The sequence below is a fragment of the Dreissena polymorpha genome, chromosome 11 (assembly GCF_020536995.1).
Source record: "Dreissena polymorpha isolate Duluth1 chromosome 11, UMN_Dpol_1.0, whole genome shotgun sequence".
Classification (NCBI taxonomy): domain Eukaryota; kingdom Metazoa; phylum Mollusca; class Bivalvia; order Myida; family Dreissenidae; genus Dreissena; species Dreissena polymorpha.
The window spans coordinates 56,328,395-56,352,137 of record NC_068365.1 but is presented as its reverse complement, the minus strand read 5'-3'; the positions used below and the strand labels follow the sequence as shown (position 1 = coordinate 56,352,137).

At 33.8% G+C, this 23,743-nt stretch overlaps 1 protein-coding gene across 1 annotated transcript in view; it reads left to right on the top strand.

Annotated features, from left to right (window-relative positions):
* LOC127850936 (dystrophin-like) overlaps nt 1–23,743 on the top strand; it is a 245,613-nt gene that overhangs the window by 89,916 nt on the left and 131,954 nt on the right. Inside the window, exons 33-38 of the mRNA XM_052384337.1 lie at nt 3,196–3,342; nt 3,699–3,953; nt 7,890–7,907; nt 12,194–12,366; nt 18,509–18,656; nt 23,229–23,404. Of these exons, the coding sequence (XP_052240297.1) occupies nt 3,196–3,342; nt 3,699–3,953; nt 7,890–7,907; nt 12,194–12,366; nt 18,509–18,656; nt 23,229–23,404 (917 nt within the window). The remainder of the gene's footprint in view (nt 1–3,195; nt 3,343–3,698; nt 3,954–7,889; nt 7,908–12,193; nt 12,367–18,508; nt 18,657–23,228; nt 23,405–23,743) is intronic.

Genomic DNA, 23,743 nt, shown 5'->3' with positions numbered 1-23,743 from the left:
TTGGCAAATTTCGTAGAGAATTACCTAAAACTGATTACATATCATCGTTGTCTGCATTCTGTGGTTCATTGTGAATACCAACACTCTTAAGTTCTTAATGTCAGTTTCTGACAATTTTGATAAATCCAATGTACGTGTCTGCCTATTAACTAACTGCTTGTGACCATTCTTTTGTATTTTACCTGAATCAGACTGTTTATTTTTTTGTTCCTTTCGAACTGTTACTATTACTTGCTTTTGGTTTGTTTTTCGTATTGCTTCTTTATGAATATAAGTTCGAACTCTCTCCTTTTGGACTTTTTCTTTTGTACTGTGGACAGCTAGGACAACTGATTTAATGTGCTTAAAATATAAGCATTAACATTTTTTTGGCGTATTTTGAAAATCCGTTAAATGAAATTTCAAACTTTCTGAACTTTCTCTTTTTGGGCTTTTTCTTTTGTACTTTGGACAACTAATTAAATTTGTTTAAAATTATCATTAAATTTTTATTTTCATTGTCTAAAAATTCATTAAGTGAACTCTCAAACTATTTTCGATGTAACAAGACTTTGTCTCCTTTTGGAGCTCACATTCAAATTTGAACTTCTATAAACAAAAGAATTGTGAAAAAAATGAATAACAAAGAAAATTAATTAATTAGGACGATGTCCTCAGTTATCTCCACTAATTCACTTACCTACCTATTCACTATTTCAACACCAGAATAAATAATACTAGTGTGTTCATTTGAAATCAGAGGAATTTAAGAAAAATGAATGTGTTTAACTTAAATCAGTGACAGTCAAGGAACTTCAAAATCAAGCTTGGTAACTTTTCAACCTTTGGGCATCTGCAAGTTTCATTTTAATTTCTACCTGTACACCATCCATCTCCAATGAAGGTATGCCTCCGTTAAAAAAATGAAGCCCACTGTCAGGAATTCAACCACTAAGCCTGTTTTCATAAAAACAAGGTCTGTTGTTCATTAAGTAATAAAACAAATATTCCGAAGTTTTAACATGGTAACATATATCTTTACTATTGTCTGATTAGGCTTTGATTGATTGTTGTTCGGAGTCTGGCAGACAGACTTTCTGGGAGTTTTTGGAATGACAGCTGGTACTCTTTATCAGAGAGAACTATTTTGTATTGTTTGATTTATTTATTGTTATTTAAGTGATTCTTTTCTTAGAAAGGCATGCCGATTTGAAGTGGCTTTTTTTGCCTCCAACTGTTGCAGGTCTGTTGTGTAATCATTTAGGTAAAAAATGAATTAAATGAATTACTAGAACTTGAACAATTAAAAAGCAGTACAATGGTTGACAATTTGAAATGTCAGTTCCATGTTTTCTGTCTGTGTTAATTTTAGTAATAATTGACTAAGGTAGTTCATAGCCAAGTAATGTCTGCTGGAAGCAATATATTACTATATCAGTTATTGGTCAAGTTACATCTCATGGAAGTCAGTAATAATTGACTATGGTGGTAGCTCATAAAATCCAATCATAATGGACTATGGTAGCACATGTTCTAGTGAATTCATCTTAAACGTAGTTGTTGATGTGAGCTGTTTTGATACATAATAATGATGCTGACAGTATGTTCTTGCAGGAATTGCCAATTTTGGTGTAGTTTATCTGGATAAAACATGTTATAATAAATTAGCATGCACATAAATTGGATATGTTCAATAGACAGACATCTGCATAATATAATATTGTGCAAGGAAACTCTATTACTATGCCATCAATCATGTGTTTCTCATTGCTCCAAGATCCTGTCACCATGTTGCAGTTGTACTTGAGACATTAATATTTACAACAACAGGTGCATTTGTGGAAAAAAATATATTGACAAGTTTTTGTAACAACAACAACAGGTAGAATATTCTTAAGACTATGAATTTTGGCTCGACTATTATATATGAAATATATATAGTGGAGCTATCCTACTCACCCCGGCGTCCGCGTGACCGTCTGCGTTAGCGTTAGCGTCTGCGTTAGTGTGCAAATGTTAAAGTTTTCGTACTACCCCAATTATTTTCATTGTCCCTTGACATATTGCTTTCATATTTTGCATACTTTTTTTACCAACATGACCCCAACCTATAAACAAGAGTAGACAACTCTATCAAGCATTTTGTCATAATTATGGCCCCTTTTCCACTTAGAATATGCAGCAAATGTTAAAGTTTGCGTACTACCCCAACTATTTTCTTTGTCCCTTGACATATTGCTTTCATATTTTGCATACTTGTTAACCAACATTACTCCAACCTATAAACAAGAGCAGACAACTCTATCAAGCATTTTGTCATAATTATTGCCCCTTTTATACTTAGAATACACACATGTATGCATATTATTGATAAATCTTTGTTAAAGTTTGCGTACTACCCCAAATTTTTCCTATATCCTTTGACATATTGCTTTTATATTTTGCATACTTGTTTACCAACATGACCCCAACCTATAAACAAGAGCAGACCACTGTATCAAGCATTTTGACATTATTATGGCCCCTTTTACACTTAGATAATTTAACATTTTGCTTAAATTGCCATAACTTCTTTATTTATGATCACATTTTATTATTACTTTGACAAAACAACACTTACCTGAATACCACAATGGATTCCGACCAAACAATACCCCACGCCCCTACCCAGAAACTCTCTCCCCCCCCCCCCCCCCCCCCCCAAGAATTTTTTTTTTCCTTTTTTTATTTTTGAAAGATCGTCTAATAAATTATTGAAAATGAAACATTTCCCCATGATGGCTTACATTATACTGTCAAGCACTCGAATAGTCGAGCGCGCTGTCCTCTGACAGCTCTTGTTTTTATTTGAATTTATCATTAAAATATTTTATAGTTGATGTTTTTTATTGATGCTTAGTATTAACTCATTGCAAAGGTTGTACACAACCATAATGATTATGATAAAAAAATACACACTTATAAATTACTAAAAATCTTCATGGTGTTTAATTGCATGTCTTCCTGCTTGTCTAACAATGTGTGCATTTAATGTGATCTTGCCATTCAAATAAATTTCTCAGAGAAAAAATGTCCATCAAATTGCAACTGATCTATTTCATAAAATAAATCTCAAGATTTAAAAAAGTTAAAAATATCATATTCATGTGGAAGATTCCATTTCTTTCAAAAAATATAATTTTTTCAAAATGATTCATTCATTAATTCCCTCTGCAGGCATTTGAAGACGAGTTAAGACGACGTCAGCGCGACCTTGAAGCCCTGCACAAGCAGGGGCAACAACTCCGTGAGCAAGGTGCAGCAGCCATAGCCGAGCCAGAGATAGAACGCCTGCAGAGGCAATGGCAGGACATCAGCAACCATGTAAGATATGCAACGTCTTAGGCTCCTTTCTTGCAATGAAGACTAACGCTTTGGCAGTAGTGGACAAACCCTTTTCCCACCCTGAACAAATGCTTTTACATCCCTGGACTAGTGCTTTACAGTCAACGGACAAACATTTTCCCTCCCTGGACAAATATGTTTTCCCTCCCTGGACAAATGTTTTGTCTCCCTGGACAAAGGTTTTCCTTCCCTGGACAAACGTTTTCCTTCCATATGATTAATCCACAATTGTACACTTTTTATTAAATAATAATCATACATGTATCTGCATATGAACACAGTATAAATTTAGAAATCCTAGACAAATATAAATATTAGTTTAATTTTTCTTGCAGGTTGCCATGATACAGTACCCACCAGTCACCATGGCAGCAGGCGACCCTCAAGGTCATGGGCAGGTAACCAGGACAACCACAACAGTTGTGCAGTCCAACATAACAAGGGCCGGGTCTCCAAGGTCAGCGGCACAGTTTAAGGTCGACGCCAGACGGCTCTCTGATCAAATTACGGACATAAATCGGCAGCTTACTGGACCGGAACTCGGAGGAAAAGATTTCGATGATTTTACCAAGCAGGAGGATATTCTTAAGGTATGGACACTTTAAAATGAACATAAATTATTTTAGTGGATGACTTTTTTTTTTCCCATGCTCATAATTATTTGTCTTCCTGCTATTAATGGGCATGACTTCATTTGTCTAATTTTACTCAACACGAATAGTTGTGCTTCCACATAGGTAATTTTATTACAAGACACTTTGGTTGTTACAATTTTTGAATCTCTGCAATAACTGAAGTATCATATTAATGAGCTTGTTTGTTGGTATGTCAAAATAACAGTTAATGAACATATACATGCAGCATGATGTAGCGTATGTGATGTTAGTCATACACATTTCCTGAAGAATTTGTATGTTCAGGTGCTATATGACTGCTTTACAAGTGTTGCAAGTCACATTAATGTTTTAATTTGGTCATTATCATTCACCTTATCTAATTAAAGGATTGATACTACTGTTTATCCCTTTCCTGCTCGTAACCAAAGTAAAAATGGCTATGTGCAAACAGCATTAAACCAGAACAACCTTTGAGTAACTCACAGTCTGTTCAGGTTTTAAGCTGTTTGCTGCTCATCAGTATCTAAAGGTTGGAAATAAAGCCTTTAAAACTTGAATCTAGTAAGAAAGGTCTTTAATTATTTTTAACTTTTAAAGCATATTATGCAATATTAAAATCTAATCATATACACAATAACTATCAGGCTTATTACCCATGTGCTTTTCAACCAATTTGCCAATGGCAATTATGGACAATTATTACATAAGCTTTAACAAAAACCATTTTTTATGCCCCCCTTCGAAGAAGAGGGGGTATAATGTTTTGCACATGTCGGTCCGTATTTCCGTCCGTCCACCAGATAGTTTCCGGATGATAACTCAAGAACGCTTAGGCCTAGGATCATGAAACTTAGTAGGTACATTGATCATGACTTGCAGATGACCCCTATTGATTTTCAGGTCACTAGGCAGTGTTTTTTTTTACCGTTTTGGGAATGGGGCCGGGTCCCTTTGGATTGGGAAAATTCGCATTGTTTTGACTAAAATTGGGATATTAGTGTTGTTGTTGTTTTGCTAAAAAATGCCTCAAAATTGAGGATACATGTGTGTTCAGTATTACATTTACTAAGGTTGAACTTATATGGATGGGAGATGAACAAGATATTGAGATATAAAAAAAAAAAAAGGTTTTTTTTTTTTTTTTTTTTTTTTTGGAAACCTTCCATTGGGAATTTTTAACTCCCATTTGGGAAAAATATATACTTTTTCCCATTGGGAATAGTTCCGGTTACCGGACCCGATTTTGAATGGAAAAAACACTGCTAGCTCAAAGGTCAAGGTCACGGTGATCCGAAATAGTAAAATGGTTTCTGGATGATAACTCAAGAACGCTTATGCCTAGGATCATGAAACTTCATAGGTACATTAATCATGACTCGCAGATGACCCCTATTGATATTCAGGTCACTAGGTCAAAGGTCAAGGTCATTGTACCATGACTAAACTTAGAAAAATGGTTTCCGGATGATAACTCAAGAACGCTTACGCCTAGGATCATGAAACTTCATAGGTTCATTGATCATGACTCGCAGATGACCCCTATTGACTTTCAGGTCACTAGGTCAAAGGTCAAGGTCACGGTGACTTGACACAGTAAAATGGTTTCCAGATGATAACTCAAAAAAGCTTACACCTAGGATCATGAAACTTCATAGGTACATTGATCATGACTCGCAGATGACCCCTATTGATTTTTTAGGTCACTAGGTCAAAGGTCAAGGTCACAGTGCCAAAAAACGTATTCACACATTGGTTGCCACTACAACTGACAGCCCATATGGGTGGCATGCATGTTTTACAAACAGCCCTTGTTTTACAATATTTCCTTGTTCAGTACGTAAGAATTGTTTTCTGTGTGTAGATCATTCATAACTAATGGATAATTATCTTAAGTTGTAAGTAGATCTCTAAAATAAATCTTTAGATACCAAACAAATCTAACAGATCTTTTGCATGTCCTTCATCTGGTTAAATATTTTTGTGTAAAAGCAAATGGAATTTTAAAAAATCATACGTCTTGTACCTTGTGAAAATAATTTGAAAATTGTTCTTTAATTTTACAAAAATCTTTTTAAATGTTCTATATTAATTAGTGGATAACATTTGACATAGCTCAGAAATACTGATGAGATAGATTCACCATAGGGAGATGAGATGGATAAAAGATGCTTACCCTACATGCAATGTAGTGCTGTTTTGACATTAGTCTGGCAGATGATTGGCATGGCTGTTGCTGCTTGGTGTAGATTTTGTTTCACCTTCCATTCATTTAGTCCCCAGGGCGGTGATTTATTTGCTTTGACATCTTGAGTATGCTTAGGTAAATAACAGAACTGTGTGTGACCCACAGGTTAAATCTCCTGTGCAGGTAGCAAAAACATCCTGATAATCTATGGTGTAGAAACATAACTTTTACATTAGCATGGTTTCATGGAAGAGGAAAGAATTCTGTGATTGTACCAAACAAAATATAGTTAAAACATTAAATGGAGTCTTTGGTTTTACCTTTATGTGTATAATGAATGAAAACATTACTTTCAACATTGTGTTATGATAATGTTAACATTGTTGAAATTGTGTTTGCATTTTGTGGATAACACAAACAAATATAATAATGAAGATATGATAATTTTTTATCTTATGACATAATTATATCCTTTTAACTTAGAGCAAATCTCTCATTTATTTGTGCATCTACCAAACATTGTTTATAGATTGCTATACTAACAATCTCTTTAGAGAACATTCACTTTCTTTGCATTGGAATAGCCTTTTCTTGAAATTTTGGCATACCATTATTTTTGAGTTTTAAAGATATGGTTAAATTTAGTTAATAAGGGGACATTGTTATGACTTTTGTGCTGGTAATTTTCATGCAGGCCTAGCTTTGGATTTCATTGGTAGCCAGTGGAATCAAGGTCAAGATCAGTGTCATTAAAAAATATAAGTTTGAACGGAGGAGTTGTTCTGGAAGTATGTGTGTACATGCAAACTTTGGGATTGTACACTTATTTAAATAAGGGTAAATTACTTTTATAATAGAGAACTAAAAAGCTGATTTTGTGGCATTGTCAGATTCTTTTTAAAGTCTCATGTTTTGCCCAATCATTAAAATTTCTTATAACATTTGTACTTATGATATCAGTGCAGTTCAAAATGGTTCTGGTATGTCAAAAAACTTGGCCACCAGTAGGTAGGGCAGTTTGCCTAATATAGATCTAAAAATACCTTGTTGACACCGGAGATCACATTTATTGTGCAATCTTCATGAATTTTGTCAGAAAATTCCTCCCAATTAAGTTTTGACTGCGTTATAAACTCGGTCCCATGAAATCATAATCTAAGTCACACGGTCAAAATAAAGAAAAAGCTTGTGAACGCGTAAGAGGTCATACTTATTGCTCAATGTTGATGAAAATTGGTCAGAACATTTAATCCAATTATATCTTAGTTTAGTGCAAAACTGGGTCTCTAAGACTGAAAACTAGGTCGCTATGCAAAGTTAAAGAAAATGATTGTTAACAATCTAAATTCCACATTGCTAAATGCCACAAAACACAACAGGTTTCCAGGTTTTGTAGCAATTTTATTATGATACCCTGTGTATATTACTACCTGTTCAGAACACTCTTGTTCCTTTGTTTCTCAGGTGAGCGCTTTGAGCCTTTGGCCTTCTCGTTTTTAATATTAGACTTTAATTGAATTCAACATGATGGAAATGGTTGTTTTTCAAACAATGTTTATTTGGTTTATTTAGGTTATTTGTGTTCTTTATTTTAAAGGAGGTGGGAGGGTACTTTTAGCTTGAAAATATAACTCAGAGCCAGGCAAAGCGTTTTTCTGTTTGAGTTATTTTCCTGATATTTTCTTCCCTCCTAGCACGTAAATGTTGTATCACCACTCTTTCAGGGCATTCAATGGCACAGGGTTCGTATAGCTTTTTACTGTAACAACTTGTATGTGGAGTACAAACAGATCTGACATTTGTTACACTTCAAATTGTTCTTTTTAAGGGGCATGAGAATAATATCATTTGTATTGAAATACTTAGAGGACTGATGTTTTCTCTCTGTAGTTTTGAAAAATGTTGCATGAAGAATCATTGTCATCATTATTAGTTATATCTTTCTTCATATTTAAGGACATCAAATCATTTGCTCAAACTTTTAATTGTCAATTAAGTTAACTTTTGACGTAAATAAAATTGATTTTACAAGAAACTATCTTGTCAAACATTAAAGCATTATTTTAGCCTACCTGTTTATTGTCCCCTACTGTTTCACCTGAGGGGACTTATGGTTTGCGCTCTGTCTGTCAGTCTGTCAGTCCGTGATCCTGCGATAACTTTTAAAGTTCTTAATATTTTTTCATGAAACTTGAAACATGGATAGATGGCAATATGGACATTAAACATGTCATTTTATTTTGTTCCTACGTAAAAAATTCTGGTTGCTATGGCAACAAATAGACTAAAAATACTGCTGAAAATGGTGGTTTTCTGGATCCTGCGATAACTTTAAAAGTTTTTAATATTGTTTCATGAAACTTGAAACATGGATGGATGGCAATATGGACATTACGTACGTCATTTCATTATGTTCCTACGTCAAAAATTCTGGTTGCTATTGCAACAAATAAAAAAATTTAAAAAAAATCTGACAATGGTGGAATTTCTGAAAATGGTGGAGCCGGTAGGGGACTATATTGCTTGGCAATAGTCTTGTTATAAATAAAATAAACAAACATTTTAAAGATTATAATCACAGTTTCATAAACAACTAGCTTGGCTATTAATATTTTGAGCAACAGGGTATAGTTTAAGCTTTCCTTTAAAACTTAACTGAACTCTGTTTATTATATTACATTATTACATATAAGCTGATATATTTATACTTTATATTATTCTTGTATAGGCCATATTGTAAAGTTTTGGGTGGTGATGGTAACACTATTTTAATTTGGCTAATAGAAATATAATTGTTTGAATTTTGCAGTGTAGAATTGTTGTTGTTTTTATGATTGAAAAGTATAGTTTATGATAAATTTCATCGGAAATCCTAATTAATTACAAAAATGTAATAATTTTACACTCCGTAGAACGGTATGAGGATTATTCTGTTTAGTATTACCATTTACTTGAATACACAATTTGTAGTGGAATATCCAATATTGACAGTTTTCCTTTCTATGAGCGTTGCTTGTAAATAAGTCTTTGTATGTTCTTTCCTTTTAAATAAGTCTTTTTTTTCTGACTAGTTTCTTAACTTCCATATCAGTCAAGTGTAATGCTCCATATACAAGAAATATACCCAACCTCTATGGTAGATTTTTTCCAGGGTTGACTTTCTTTGTGACATTAAATATATGTAATCCATATCAATATAATAACAATATACATAATAATATAATAATGTAATAATGCTAGCTTTGTGAATAGAGAACCTGGCAGGGAATCAAGAAGTATAAGTTTAAATCCCAGCTCAGCCATATAACATGTGTATAGTTATAAGTATTTCTATGACCATTTTCCCCCTACCTCTGAATAGGGCAGTTGTAAGTTGTCAGTTACAGTATCATGTAAGTTATATGATATGCCCTTAGTACTGGTAAGCAGGCAAGCTGGTCATGGAAAAGTGAAATTTGGTTAACTGAAAAGGTGTCATTAGGTAAAATGCAACAGTGTGATAAGGTTAACTGAAAAAGTGTGATTACATTTAGGTTAACTGACCGTGGTGAAATGATTTAAATACCTTTAAAAACTTATAAAATTCCTACAAACAAACATTTTGAAATGAACAAAATCTAGAGGTACTCGGTATATAAATTAATTGCATGTAACCAATTAAACAAATTGCATTTATTGTAGGTAAATGTTCATTTATATTCTTGATTATTGTGAATGTATAATATAGAATCAGGGGCGTCGGAAGCAAATTGACATTAGGGCGACGGAGGGGTTGGGTATGGGAGGGGGTATCCCCCTCCCGTTGGTGTGGGTCCGGAGCCTCAAATTTTAGCATCAAATGGCGCATTCTGGTGCGTTTTTATGCCTGATACCTGACCTTATACACGTCTATTGCAGGCATATTCTGAATGACAAAAGTTGTGACAGACAGACAATTGATGGAGAAGTGATATGTCGCAGTTTGTACTTTGTAGCAGGCGACACAACGATAGGGATCATGTGGGTTAAAATAACGTTCTTCGGAATTTTTTTTCCTGCAATTCCGTTTTGGAAATTTGAAATTCATTGGTTTGGAGTAGACATATTGAAATGACACAAAAAAAAGTGGTAAAAAACATTAAATACGTTTTTTAGAATTATCGATTTACTTTGAGTTATTACAATTAATTCAGGTATCTTGAGGTATCTTTAATTTTGTGATAATTAAGGACTATTGGATATCGGCACATTTGTTTCATGTCATACTTTCCTTTATAATAATAAAAAGGAAGCAAAGGCTTAGATCATACCAACAATTAAAGATTCCCATGTTTAACTACTCAAGAATAAAGGGATTATTGTTATAAAACAGATCGATCAATTAACAACATAATTGACACGTACACTACCACGGGCGGGTGATGGCAAACAACAATACACGTGTCATAACCGTTAGAGCGTGATTACCTTGCTTCGTGGTAAAGATATTTTCAAATATACGGGTATTGAAATGGAAAAAAATATATAAAAAGGTCGTTGCCGAAATTTCCTTTTTGCAGAAAATATTGGGGAGGCGGCCGCCACCCCTGCTGCCCCAGCTCCGACGCCTCTGAGAATGTTATTATTTGTGCATCCTTGCAATATATAGATTTTGCTTTTAAAACATGTAGACAATAGACATCCTTTATCATCTAGAGAGATTTGAAATAATGTACATACAGGGTTTATAAGAAAGCACTGTATTTCAACTATATTTATTATTTTGGAAACATGACCAAGGCAGCATATGGACTTGCCTGTATCAATTATCTAGTTCAGTTATTTGGAAAGTTATAGTGCATGTGCCTTTTATGAAGAAATACTAAGAATTTTAAATGCATAAATTAGTTTTTACTTTTAATAAAAAATATAATAAAATTTGATATGTAGTGAGTTTATGTAACATTTTGTTTTACAATAGAAAATATAAAAAATGTATGAGCCATTTGACAAAAAAACACTATAACGTTGTCAAAATTCCAACAACAAGGTTGGCTGTTGTTGCTACCTGTTGCTATAGCAACATGAAATTAAGGTTGCATGGCAGTCATGTAATAAACCAGTCAATTCAGCAAAAGATTTAATATCAATAAATCTTTAAACTGAATGTTTTGCTCATTTATGCAGGTATTTCATGGAGCTACTGTGTGATATTCAGTGCAACATTTCAATGTTGGCTTCCTTAAAGTATAAGTAACAGGCGTGAAACAACCCAGTTACTTTGCTCTTGATCTTTCCAAACTTTCCCTGCTCTCTAACGAACCAGTGCATAAAATTAAAGGGGCCTTTTCACAGATTTTGGCAAATTTTGAAGTTTTTCATTAAATGCTTTATATTGATAAATGTAAACATTGGATATTAAAAGCTCCTGTAAAAAATCAAGAATAAAATTAAAAAAAGGAAAAAAAAGTAGCAGGTACCAGGGCTAGACCAGTGACCCCCAGAGTCCTGGAGTTAGTATGAAGTAAAAACGCATTAGCCCTCTCGGCTATTCTGCCGGGTATACACAGTTTAAGAATTTTATACCTTATATAAGCAATCTTCGTTGTTTCTTAAATTTAAACGACAACAACAGAACTCTCCAAATTATTCAATCGTTTCGCGTTGCAACACTTTATAATTTTTAGGTTTTCAAATCGTCAAAAGATACATATAATGGCTATATCGGACTATGGTAAATGTTCAGTAATACTGTTTCCTCACAAATATCATAACTAAAACGAAAATTTGCGAATCTGAAACAACTTTTTCCATTTTTATCAATTTACCAAACCGTGAAAAGATCCCTTTAAACTTACTTTTCAATAAAATAATTAAAGTAAAAAAAGAGTGAATACAAACTGGTAATAAAGTTATATTAACTGTACAATTTTTGTTATATAAAGAACCTACAGCAAAGGGGCAGCAGGATGAACCCTGAATTAATTTTCTATAGGTATCTTTCCTTACTTTCCCCACCCACTATCCCAACCATGCAAACATTCGCATGTCATGCTGTTCTTCATCACAGGAGGTACAAAAGCGCCTGGAGGATTCAAAGGCGGGAATCGATCGTCTGGATCAGGAAAGGGATGATGTGTGTCGCCAATGTGAGGCCGACGAGAGAAAGAGGCTCCGCCTACTTGTGGACAACCTTCACGCGACCTGGACGGAGATTAACGAGGCTTATACTGACAGACACAGGTAAGGGTGGGGTCAACATGGGAATCAATGTTTGATTAAGTGACGCGTGTTCAGGGAAAACTGGGCTAATTGCATGTGCTTAAAAAGTCATACCAGATTAGCCTGTGCAGTCTGCTGTGAAGACACTCCTTTTTAATGAAAAATTAAGTGAAAAGTGTTGTCTGTGCTTAGCATGTCTGGACTGCACAGGCTAATTTGGGACCACACTTTTTGCACATGCATTAAGTTAAGTTTTCCCAACAAGGCTCGAATTTGCTTGCCTTCTTGATCCACTGAAAGGATGAGGCTATCGAACTTTTGTGATCATTCATAAATGTTTAGAAATCTCATTGGTTCTGTATCAAATTCTGCACATATTTCAACCAATTAAATGTTTGTTATAAAAACAGTTACATGCAGGTGATGTTTGCTTTGTCATATTAATATCATCATTCATTTGCTTTTGTTATGTTTACCAATTGAATAATAATAATTTCTTGTCTGACTTCATTTGCAGAGTATTTAATAGAGAAGGGAAATTTAATTTATCATGAGCAGGATAATCAGTTTCATGAAAAAAGTTAATAATTTCTCCTGCCTAGGTTTTCTTTTACAATTCAATTTAAGTTTCGTGTATGTGATACGTAAAAAGAAATATATACTTCTGTAATCAAATATATGCCTCTAAATAGAGAATATAATACTACTTTCTCAAAAAAAGAACAAAGACACGTTTCATTTGTAAATAAAAAACAAATTCTACATTAGTACATTTCTGATCGAATCAATAGCTGCTTTAATATAAATTTTACTTCTGAAAACATGACCACAACAGAATTGGAAGATGGAATTTGAGGAGCCAGGAAATATAAGAATTAAACTGTAATTTGATATAATGACTGAACACATTTGTTTAATTCCATTGTTTAGTTAGGTACCTGCATTAAAATAAAGGGAAAATTAAGGCTTTTATGGTAAAGTGTTTTGCTTAACAGCAATGACATTACAATAGCGATACAAAGATGCAATAGCTGATTGCATTATGCAGTATTTTGGCTTATGTTTCCTCTTTAAGCCGAAAAGGTAACACTTGTGCTCTAATTACTGATACACAATGATTGGGGGGTCTAATCTGTATTTGACTTAACCTAAAGTAAGTGACACCGGATAAAAAGCCAGCAATTTATGTGAGCTTACCTATAATAGTATAATGTGATTAAGTGGAATTTAATTGAATTGAACAGGCAGTATGTGACAGGTAAATAATACATAATCTTGATGACTCTAATTTGTTTTTCTCTTTCATTGAAGACCAAAGTACTTGTATTTTAACCAAACAGAAAGAGCAAGTTTACAATTTTGGATAACTCATCATTTTTTTAAATAAAATGCTCCTTAAAATATTGTCACTTTAAGCAGAAATATGTTGCTGTACTTTGTGGACGATAATAATAAATTCATGGAAATAGGGATCAGAGCAAAATTACAAGACTATTATTATGTTTATATAATATATGTGGAAATATTTGTTCTAAACGCTCTGCAATGTGTTTAGTATTAATTGTTTAAATAATAAAATTTTAACCAATCCACGGCTTTTATAAAATATGTTTTATAATTTGTGGCTGAAAGAAAGAAAATAAATTATTGGAAACTTGACATTAGTTTTTTTTATTTTTTATTTAAATCACTTTCTAGCAGCTTAACAAACAACAATATGTCACTAACTATTTTTGAAGAGTACACAATGAAATACCCAATGTTCATATAGGACACATGTGAAAGAAAATTGTTAATTAAGGTTGAACAAAATTATAATGGTTGATTAGACAAAGTAAAAGTCAGTTTAACATTATATGGCATTTAAACATGACCTCTGAGTTGAGGTCAAAGGGTTAATATTGTGTAGAATACTAATATATTAATTCTGTATTGTATGATTTCTTGATAGTAGTTCAACTTTTTGTCAACTAAGGTGATTTACGAGCAATCGGACAGTGTGGAATTGTTTGGACAGATATGATTGGATTTATTGAATGGATTTAATACCGTTTCTGATCTGGTTTGTGAGATAGTAGTGGCTCATGTTGTGGGATAGTATAAGTCTGATCTGTGAGTCTGTTTGTACTTACTAATAGGCTTCTTTGCTTACAATACATGATCGTCGCTTATTTACGAAAATTTACTGGGAATTATTACATCTTAATTTGAATATCTGTGCATTTGGTGTAAAAGTGGAATTATTGGGATATTGTATATGGAATTTTAATTTGGAATTTTATTAGGATCTCATCTGCAATATATGGAGTTAAGGACTCAGAAAAGATTTTGTGCAATTAAGGAAATTTCGCAAAATTAATTTCTTGTTTGAAAAAGCATAAAATATCAACATACTACAGTTCTGTTTTTCAACACAAAAATATCAGAAAAATAGACTGAAATATTGTATGACTTAAGTAGGCATGCAGCTGTCCTTTTAATTTTTTTGTTAAGTCCTCACTGGAAGCTTGTGGCAAGTGTCTTCAATTAAATGTATACAGAATTTTAAATGAGCTTGAACTGGTCAAGGGTTAATGTTGCTACATTAATATGACTGATGGGTTTTGCTGACATGGTTTTGCATTCATTTGATATTCTAATGACAGTTTCTCGTTTGTTGACTGCCATGAATAGATCTGTTTTACTTTAGGGTAGATGTTTGTGTCAAATAACAACACATGGAAGGCATTGAGGCATGTGAAGGAAGCTATAACAGTCTTATATGTAAATTTATATTTCCTCCTTTTTGTTGGTGATGCTATTGTGAATTCATTTATCTGGCTGAATTTTATTGTCTGGCAAGGATTCCTCTTGATAACTTTTTTTAATTGAAATTTGTCCATTTTCATTGGCTCATTCTTTTCTTATGTTTGGTGGTTCATGTATGTTGTGAGGATTAATAAACGCTTAAAAATATTATCTAACAAAATATCAACAAAAAATGTTTGAATAATAATGTATATTTTGTTGAAGTGTAAATTTAAAAATAAGTTTTGCTTTGAACTTCAATAAATCATAATTATTAACCAGATATTCAGTCAAAGTTAAATTCCTGGCTATGAGATTTTGGCATGATTGTGGTATGGGCAGGCTCTGTCATACAGGTGGCTTCTTGTTGACAACTTTAGTTTGAATTGACTGATCTTAATAAAACTTGAAATGTACCAAGCTTGTAATATGACCTTGATAAACTTGAATTTAGGGTGTTTCTGGTTAAGTTTAAGGTCACTCTTATTAAGAAAAGTTTCCACTCAATAAGTTGAGTTTGGATGGAGATTTGCTATGACATTTTAGGTGTAGGTAGCTTACATGCAGACCTAGCTTGGGATTGCAGAATTATTTTAATTAATATCCTAAATGTTGAAATCTTCATTTCTGTGGTGTTGCCATGTAGGATTTCTGTTGAGAGCAAATAAAATTGCAATAATGTTGAGATAATCTTTAAGGCATAAAAGGGTCCTCAATAAAGGTATCCCTAGTTTCTAAATTTCAAGGACAAAAGTCTCCCACATCATGTTGCTCAGGTAGAGTACATCAAAGGTTACTAATCTTTGAACCCTTGTCAAGGCGTGGTGGCAATTAGAATGTGTCCTAAGATCACACTTTGATAATCACATCGTGGTATTGAAATGTTGAAACCTAATTAATGAATGCAAATCAGTCCCTTGACTCTTAACTTGATTCTGTGATAGGGTTATGATGGTTTACAAAAAAAGGGTAGTTGAAGTACTTAAACATGTGATTATCATTTGATTTGTTGATAGTGTATTTGATATTATTTGATTTGGAGATAAATGTATTGTGAAGTAACATCTGTTAACAGTACTCATTAGATAATAATTTACATATTACCATATGTTTTAGAACAAAATTAATAGATAATTGGACTGTTCAATTTATTTGTTGCAGAAAGTTAAAATAAGAATCTGTTTCATACAGATTAAAATAGTGACCGTTGGGATCCTTTTTCAATGTGATTGAAGAAGTGAACACCGGATGCCTATTTTCTATACAAGCATGAAATCAATATCTAATTAGTGCATGGAATTTGAATATTACACTATTGGCTGATAACAAATCATTGACTGACTTATGTATTTTATGGTTGCTGTCAATAATTTGTCAAGTTCCTGATGATTCTGTAGAGAGTGTTGAGGATATTCAGTGTGAGATAGGAACCATGTTGACCATGAACCCAGTGATAGGTACAGATGGCACCATACGGATAACAAATGACCCAAAGTTGATAGAGTGAGTATTGTGGAAAGTACTATACATCCAGCAAAGTACCTTTTTTGACCTGGTTGTGGTTTGTTAAGTACAGATTTAGGAATGTTTTAGTGTATATATTTGGATGCCTGTGAGCATTTATCCGAGCCTTTCTGGGCTGTTACTTAATCTTTCAGCATGTATTATGAAATGAAATAAAAAGAAATGTTGAACATTTTGTTCAAGATTGTGTGTCACATGAAAATTGAAACCCATGTCCCTGGCCAAACGTGAAGGTCACAGTTGTGGGTCAATCAATAAATAATGGCATAGTATTTAGCTTGTGTGGACCAAAACTTCATCATTCATCATGCAGTTTAAAAAAAAACTTACAGCAAGTGTTAACCAGGTGTAAGACCTGTCTTCCTAGTTAACCCTTTGCATGCGTGGAAATTTGTTGTTTGCTAAAATGTCATCTGCTGAATTTGTAAAATAAGCATTTTCTTCATTTTTTTTCAAAGAATACTATCAGAATAGCAAACAGTTTGGATCCAGATGAGACGCCACGTTCTGTGGCGTCTCATCTGGATCCAAACTGTTTGCAAAGGCCTTTAAAATTCGGTTCCCGCACTGAAAGGGTTAAAGGTCGAGGTCTTATTTGGTAATAAGTCAGTTTATGGCATAATACAGCTTAATCAGAAAATTAATACTTTTTCATGCAATTTAAACAATACAAACACAAAATGTTCTAATCATAGTGACTGCAGGTCCAATTGTAGACAGGTTGCCCTCGCTTAAAAGGCCAAGGTGACTATTTGAGGTCACTGATCTAATTTGGGCAAAATGCAAATGCAGAAACATTGACAACATATTATAATTTCATGCCCTTTGTGCATGCCCTTTTTTATGGGACCGCTTTGAAGTTTTACAGTTTTTAAGAATCTTTCTCAAAATGTTTGTTCATATAATTTTTTTGAAAATTTTAGTTAACGAAAACCCAAGGCCAAGTATGGTAACTAACCTCTTTGCACAAGGCAATTGAGAATTATTGCCCTTTTTTATTAGAAAAAAAATGTTTAATTTGCTGTTTCCGCTCTCCAACTTGTACAAGAAGTTCTCAAACACTTAATCTTGACTGCTTGAAGTCACACAAAATAATCTGCTGTACCCTTTCACACTGAAATAAGCATTTTAACTCTTTTGCAGTCCCTTACAAAAAAAGGAAATAAGAAAGACCTTTCTTAATAGATTCTAGTTTTAAAGGCTGAGATTTTTACATTAAGAAGCTTTTTTTGTATTATTCAATATAATGCATACAATGTATACATGTATATGATCATACAACATAGTGATTGTACAAAGCAATAAAGTTCAGACATGTTATACAAGATATGCTAATATATATATTTTTTTAGAGAGAAAAGAAAAGAACAACAGAGGAATAGTTATGAAAAATGATGAGTTGTATAAAGTCAGAAGAAAGCATACTGGACTTGTGTGTTTTGTAGTATATTCACAATGATCTTGTAAGATTGAAAAAAAAAAAAATAAACAAAAATATTTTAGAAAGATAAACTAACATTAGAGTTAATTGTATATAAGTGGACAAAACATTATGAGAATTTAATCCGATTCCATTTTTGTTCAAAGATTTGTAATGTGTCATTACTGAAGGCTATTTTTTTCTCAATCTGGATTTTTAGTTTAAGACTATGGACAAAACAATTAAAATTTGGTACTTGTTTTTTGTACTTCATACATTAAGAAACTGATGAGCAGCAAACAGCATAAAACCTGAACAGACTGAGTTACTCACAAGCTAGTCTGGTTTTATGCTGGTTGCATATAGCCATTTTCATGTCAGGGCATGGAAGGGGTAAGAGGCCCAGACACATATACTTGACTTACCTTTCAGACGATGGACACGGGCTGCAGAACAGTGGCGCCAGTACCACAAGGATGTCACCATGGTGACCAAGTGGCTGACAGAAACAGAACTAAAATTAGCAGACCTGAAACTGCTGCACGACTTCGACAACAAACTTATAGAGAAATCGTATGGGGTGAGCTTTGTTCAATTATCCCATCCTTAAACTGATTGGTGTACTATATTTCCTGATAAATGGCCCTTCAGGGTTGTTTGGAGGTTGGTGGGGGACCTTTTATTTTCCTAAAAGGGGGCATTTTTATAAGCAGCATTAACGTTTCCTTCTTTTAAGGAAAACTTGCAAAATTGCAAAATTTCTAATTGCCATCCAAAAAATTCTCTAAAGGATGGACAGTTGAGTCGATTACGTTCCAAAAGGGCATTTTCTGTGAGTGAAGATACAAAATGATTACTTAAACTGAAAATTTTAGCAAAAAATATGCGCAATTATGTTGCACCCAATTAAAAAGACCCATAATTCCCAATCTGAAGAAATCAAGACACACAGTTTCCCAGTTACAGGGGATTTTGCTCTTATTTGTCCCAATTAGCGCAGTAGCGGTAGTTTTCCCAATTAGGAAAAAGAATTGCTGAGAAGAGATGAAAACATTGGCATTATGTTTGATATCTAGTTCTATAAGAAAATATACATAATTTGACTGTGGAGCTCATTATTGCAAATTTCAGTATCATATTTGCACTTATAATGAAAGCAAAACGAATCAATAATTAGTTACAGAAACGGGTAAATTTGTGTTAAAAATGGGGATAGCATTTATGAGGGAATATTCGGTATCTTTCTCTCATTTAATTCTATTTTGTTATAAAAATGTTTAAAATTCTGAAGACATGGACTTATTACATTTCAGATAACTAAGTATAACATGCATATCTCATGAACAATGTTCAAGCTCGCAAACTTCTATGGGTAAACACCTATTTGCTTTTAGAGAAAGCGCCCCTTTTGGGCGTTAAAAATGGCAGATAGCCGGCCTTGGATGGTAAGCTTAATGGCCCATCTGTTAGACCGTCATATATAAACATGACATCCGGAGGTGGATGATTCTGCTAACTTTAAATTAGGTTTTGCTAATTATGCAAGAGAGCTGGGTGTGAGGTGTCAATTCTTATAACATTTGCAGAGGTTCTAACTCGGGGTTTCTTTTATGTAGCATTCAAACTATTTGTTTCTAAAATATTCTAAGGATGCATGGTTTTAGTTTGTGTAACAGTCCTGGTGTTGTAGTTTCCTTTTATAATTTCTTTTTTTTAACATTCATTAATCATTGCTTTAATTTGAATAAAATAAAGGCTAGCTAGATTTGGCTGTAAACCAAGCAGGCAAGGAACATTTTTTATTTGTATTATCCTTCATAAGTATTATGGTACTTTATATACTATTTAGGATGGCATAGGTTTTCTTTGTTTAACTGTCATTATATTGAGCTTCTCTGTTCACACAAAGAATATCATCTCTCAGTTCTGTTATAATTCAAGATAAAAAGGTTTTATATTGTGCATGCAATTCAATGTAGCAATAATATTTAAATTTCCATTACATTAGGTATATCAAGTGTACATTAATAGTGAAAACATTAAATTTAGCACTTTATAGTTTAAATTTGTATCTAGTTTTAGTTATTGAGGTTTTGATTTTAGCGAGGCTTTTTTCGGAAAAACCCGAGGCATTGTCATAGCCTGCTCGTTGTCCGCCGTCTGCCAGCGGCGTGCTAAAACCTTTAAATTGCCTGTAAAATCTAAGTGCTTCCACCTACAACTTTGAAACTTCATATATAGATGCACCTTGATGAGTTCTACATGCCACACCCATTTTGGGTCACTTGGTCAAAGGTCAAGGTCACTGACCTCTAAAAAAAAAAAAAAAAAAAAATTCTGTCAAGCTTTCGCAGCCGAGCATGGCACCCGTTATGCGGTGCTCTTGTTATCCCCCGCCAGAGGTGGAGGGATATTGTTTTGGCGTTGTCCTTCCGTCCGTCCGGCTGTCCGTCCGTCTGTCCGGCACTTTTGTGTCCGGAGCCATATCTTGGAAGTTCTTTGGTGGATTTCATTTATACTTGGTATGAGTATATATATGCATAAGAGGATGATGCACGCCAAATGGCATTGTACACCATCTGTTAAAAACAGACTTATGGCCCTTTGTATCTTGAAAAAATGCTTTTTAGTGTCCGGAGCCATATCTTGGAAGTTCTTTGGCGGTTTTCATTGAAACTTGGTATGAGTATATATATGCATAAGAGGATGATGCTCGCCAAATGGCATTTTACACCATCTGTTAAAAACAGACTTATGGCCCTTTGTATCTTGAAAAAATGCTTTTTACTATAGGCACTTTTGTGTCCGGAGCCATATCTTGGAAGTGCTTTGGCGGATTTCATTTAAACTTGTTATGAGTATATATATGCATAAGAGGATGATGCACGCCAAATGGCATTGTACACCATCTGTTAAAAACAGACTTATGGCCCTTTGTATCTTGAAAAAATGCTTTTTACTATAGGCATTTTTGTGTCCGGAGCCATATCTTGGAAGCGGTGCCAGATTCATTTGAATTATTTTGTTGTTACCTATTATATTTATGAAGTAAACCATCATCCTCTCAAACATCATCATGGAAATGAAGTATGATTTACAAAGTGAATACATGTGACTAATCATGTATTCAAAATGACACCAATGATTCCCATACCCAATGATAAATGATTAACCATCAAAACATTTCCAGGTATGTCATGGCAGATGTTGTGTTCACTCTGCAACACTCTGAAAATTGAGCGTATGTAAACGTTGAATGTTTTTGTGGAAAACCCACGACTTATTAATTCACCTAAATAAATTGTGAAGGCTTAAGAACCTTCCTTTGTCTTAGTTTTGTGTTATTGTCCTCCGTCCGTCCATCTATCATTATGTTCATCCGTCCAATTTGCACCCATCCTCAAACAAAGCATATGTTGCGGGGGATACCTTGGGCCTTTCAGGCCCTCTTGTTATATATTAGTCTAGTTATTGAGGTTAAAATTTGTAAATAGTTTTAGTTGTTGAGGTTTAAATTTGTATATAGTTTTAGTTATTGAGGTTTTAATGTGTATACAGCTTTATCAATTGAGGTTTAAATTTGCTTGTAGTTTACTTTATTGAGGTTCACATTTGTGTAAAGGTTTAGTTATTGAGATTTTAAGAAAAGGAATATAAAGCTTTAATTTAAGAACAAGTGGATATTAATGTTTTAAGTTTATTAAACTTTGTATGCCCCCCCTTCGAAGAAGAGGGTGTATATTGTTTTGCTGGATGTAGGTCAGTTGGTCAGTAAGACTGTCTGTCTGTCTGTAGACCAGTTCATTATCGATCAATAACTCCTCAATAAATTTACCAATTGGCTTGATACTTTACATGTGCAGTGGCCTTGGAAATTAGCTGACCCCTATGGAAATTGGGATCACAATGTCAAAGGTCAAGGTCACTGTCACAATAAGTGTGAAAATCGTTTCAGATCAATAACTCATCAACCCAATGACAGATTGGCTTGATACTTTCCACGTGTATTGGCCTTGGATCAATTTCCAATCAATAAATCGTCAACAAATTTACCAATTGGCTTGATACTTTACTTGTGTATTGGCCTTGGAATGTAGCTGATCCCTATTGAAATTGGGGTCACTAGGTCAAAGGTCAAGATCCCTGTCAAAATAAATGTGAAAAGCGTTTCGGGTCAATAACTTGTCAACGAATTGATCGTGGTCTTGGGCAGTAGCTGACTCCTTGAAATTGGGGTCACTAAGTCTAAGGTCACGGTAACAAAAAGTGTGAAAATTGTTTCATATCAATAACTCATCAGCAAATTGACTTATTAGCTTGATTCTTCACATGTGCATTGGCCTTGTACAGTAGACGACCCCTATTGAAATTGGGGTCACAAGATGAAAGGTCACTGTCACATTAAGTGTGAAATTGTTTCCGATCAATAATAAGTCAAAGTATTGACAGATGGGCTTGATACTTCCCATGTGCATTGGCCTTGGACAGTACATGACCTTTATAGAAATTGGGGTCACTAGCTCAAATGTCAAGGTCACTGTGACATTAAGTGCTGAACAATTTTCTGTTGGATATGTCATCAAAAGATTAAGTGATGGATGTCAAGGCCCTGTTTGGGCATATTTCTCGGACCTCGGAGCTCTTGTTAATATTGATATTTTCAGGACACAAAATTGTTTATTTGTATAAAATACAGGAAATAATGAAGTTTATGCATAATAAATTAAAGACATTGAGGTCAAGATACATATGTATCAAGCTTTTGTTGTTAAGGAAAATGTAGTATAATGTTGTAAAAGCTTTGGGACATCAACTTATTCAAATCCCAAGTAAACTCTCAATATCAAGGTTTATGTTTGTACAAAAATTATGATATCAGACATTCTACTTGTAATAAATTCAGTATTGTGCAGCATTTACTTGTATTTTTTAACGAAAGTCAGGTATTCATTTGTAATAAATATTGTATTGTGCATGACTGATCTTACATCAATAAGGTTAAAATATAAAGCTTTTGTTAAACATAGCATAAGTAATAACATAGAGTTTTAAATACAGGTCCAATACTGTATTTGCGAAAACAAATAAATATGTTCAATAAATACAAATACCATTATCCTATTATCAAGAAGTCCATTTGTCTTTCCTCCAGGATATCGAGGTCAGCATGCAGGGTATGCAGGGCACGGTAGATTCCATGAACAACATCGGGAACGAGATCATGAGACAGTCAGCAGCTCCTAACTTAAACACCATGAAGGAAAAGCTGGAGTCTCTCAATGCACGCTGGAAGAGTATTGAAATGGACCTTCAACAGAGTCATGAAAAGTTAGTTTATTCTTTACCACTCAGATATAAATTTTGACACATTTGGAGTCCTTTAGAAAATCAAATAAATTATAGACCTTTCTTACTAGATTCATTTTAGTTTTTAAGGCTTCATTATACCCCCACAAACTAAGTTTAGGGGGGATATATAGGAGTGAACTTGTCTGTCGGTCGGTCTGTCTGTCGGTCCGTATTAAGTGTCCGCTCTATAATTCAAGTAGTTTTCATCCAATCTTCACCAAACTTGGTCAGAAGTTGTATCTACATGATGTCTAGGCCAAGTTCGATCATGGGCCTTGCCGGGTCACAAACTAGGTCACAGGGTCATTTAGTGCGTTT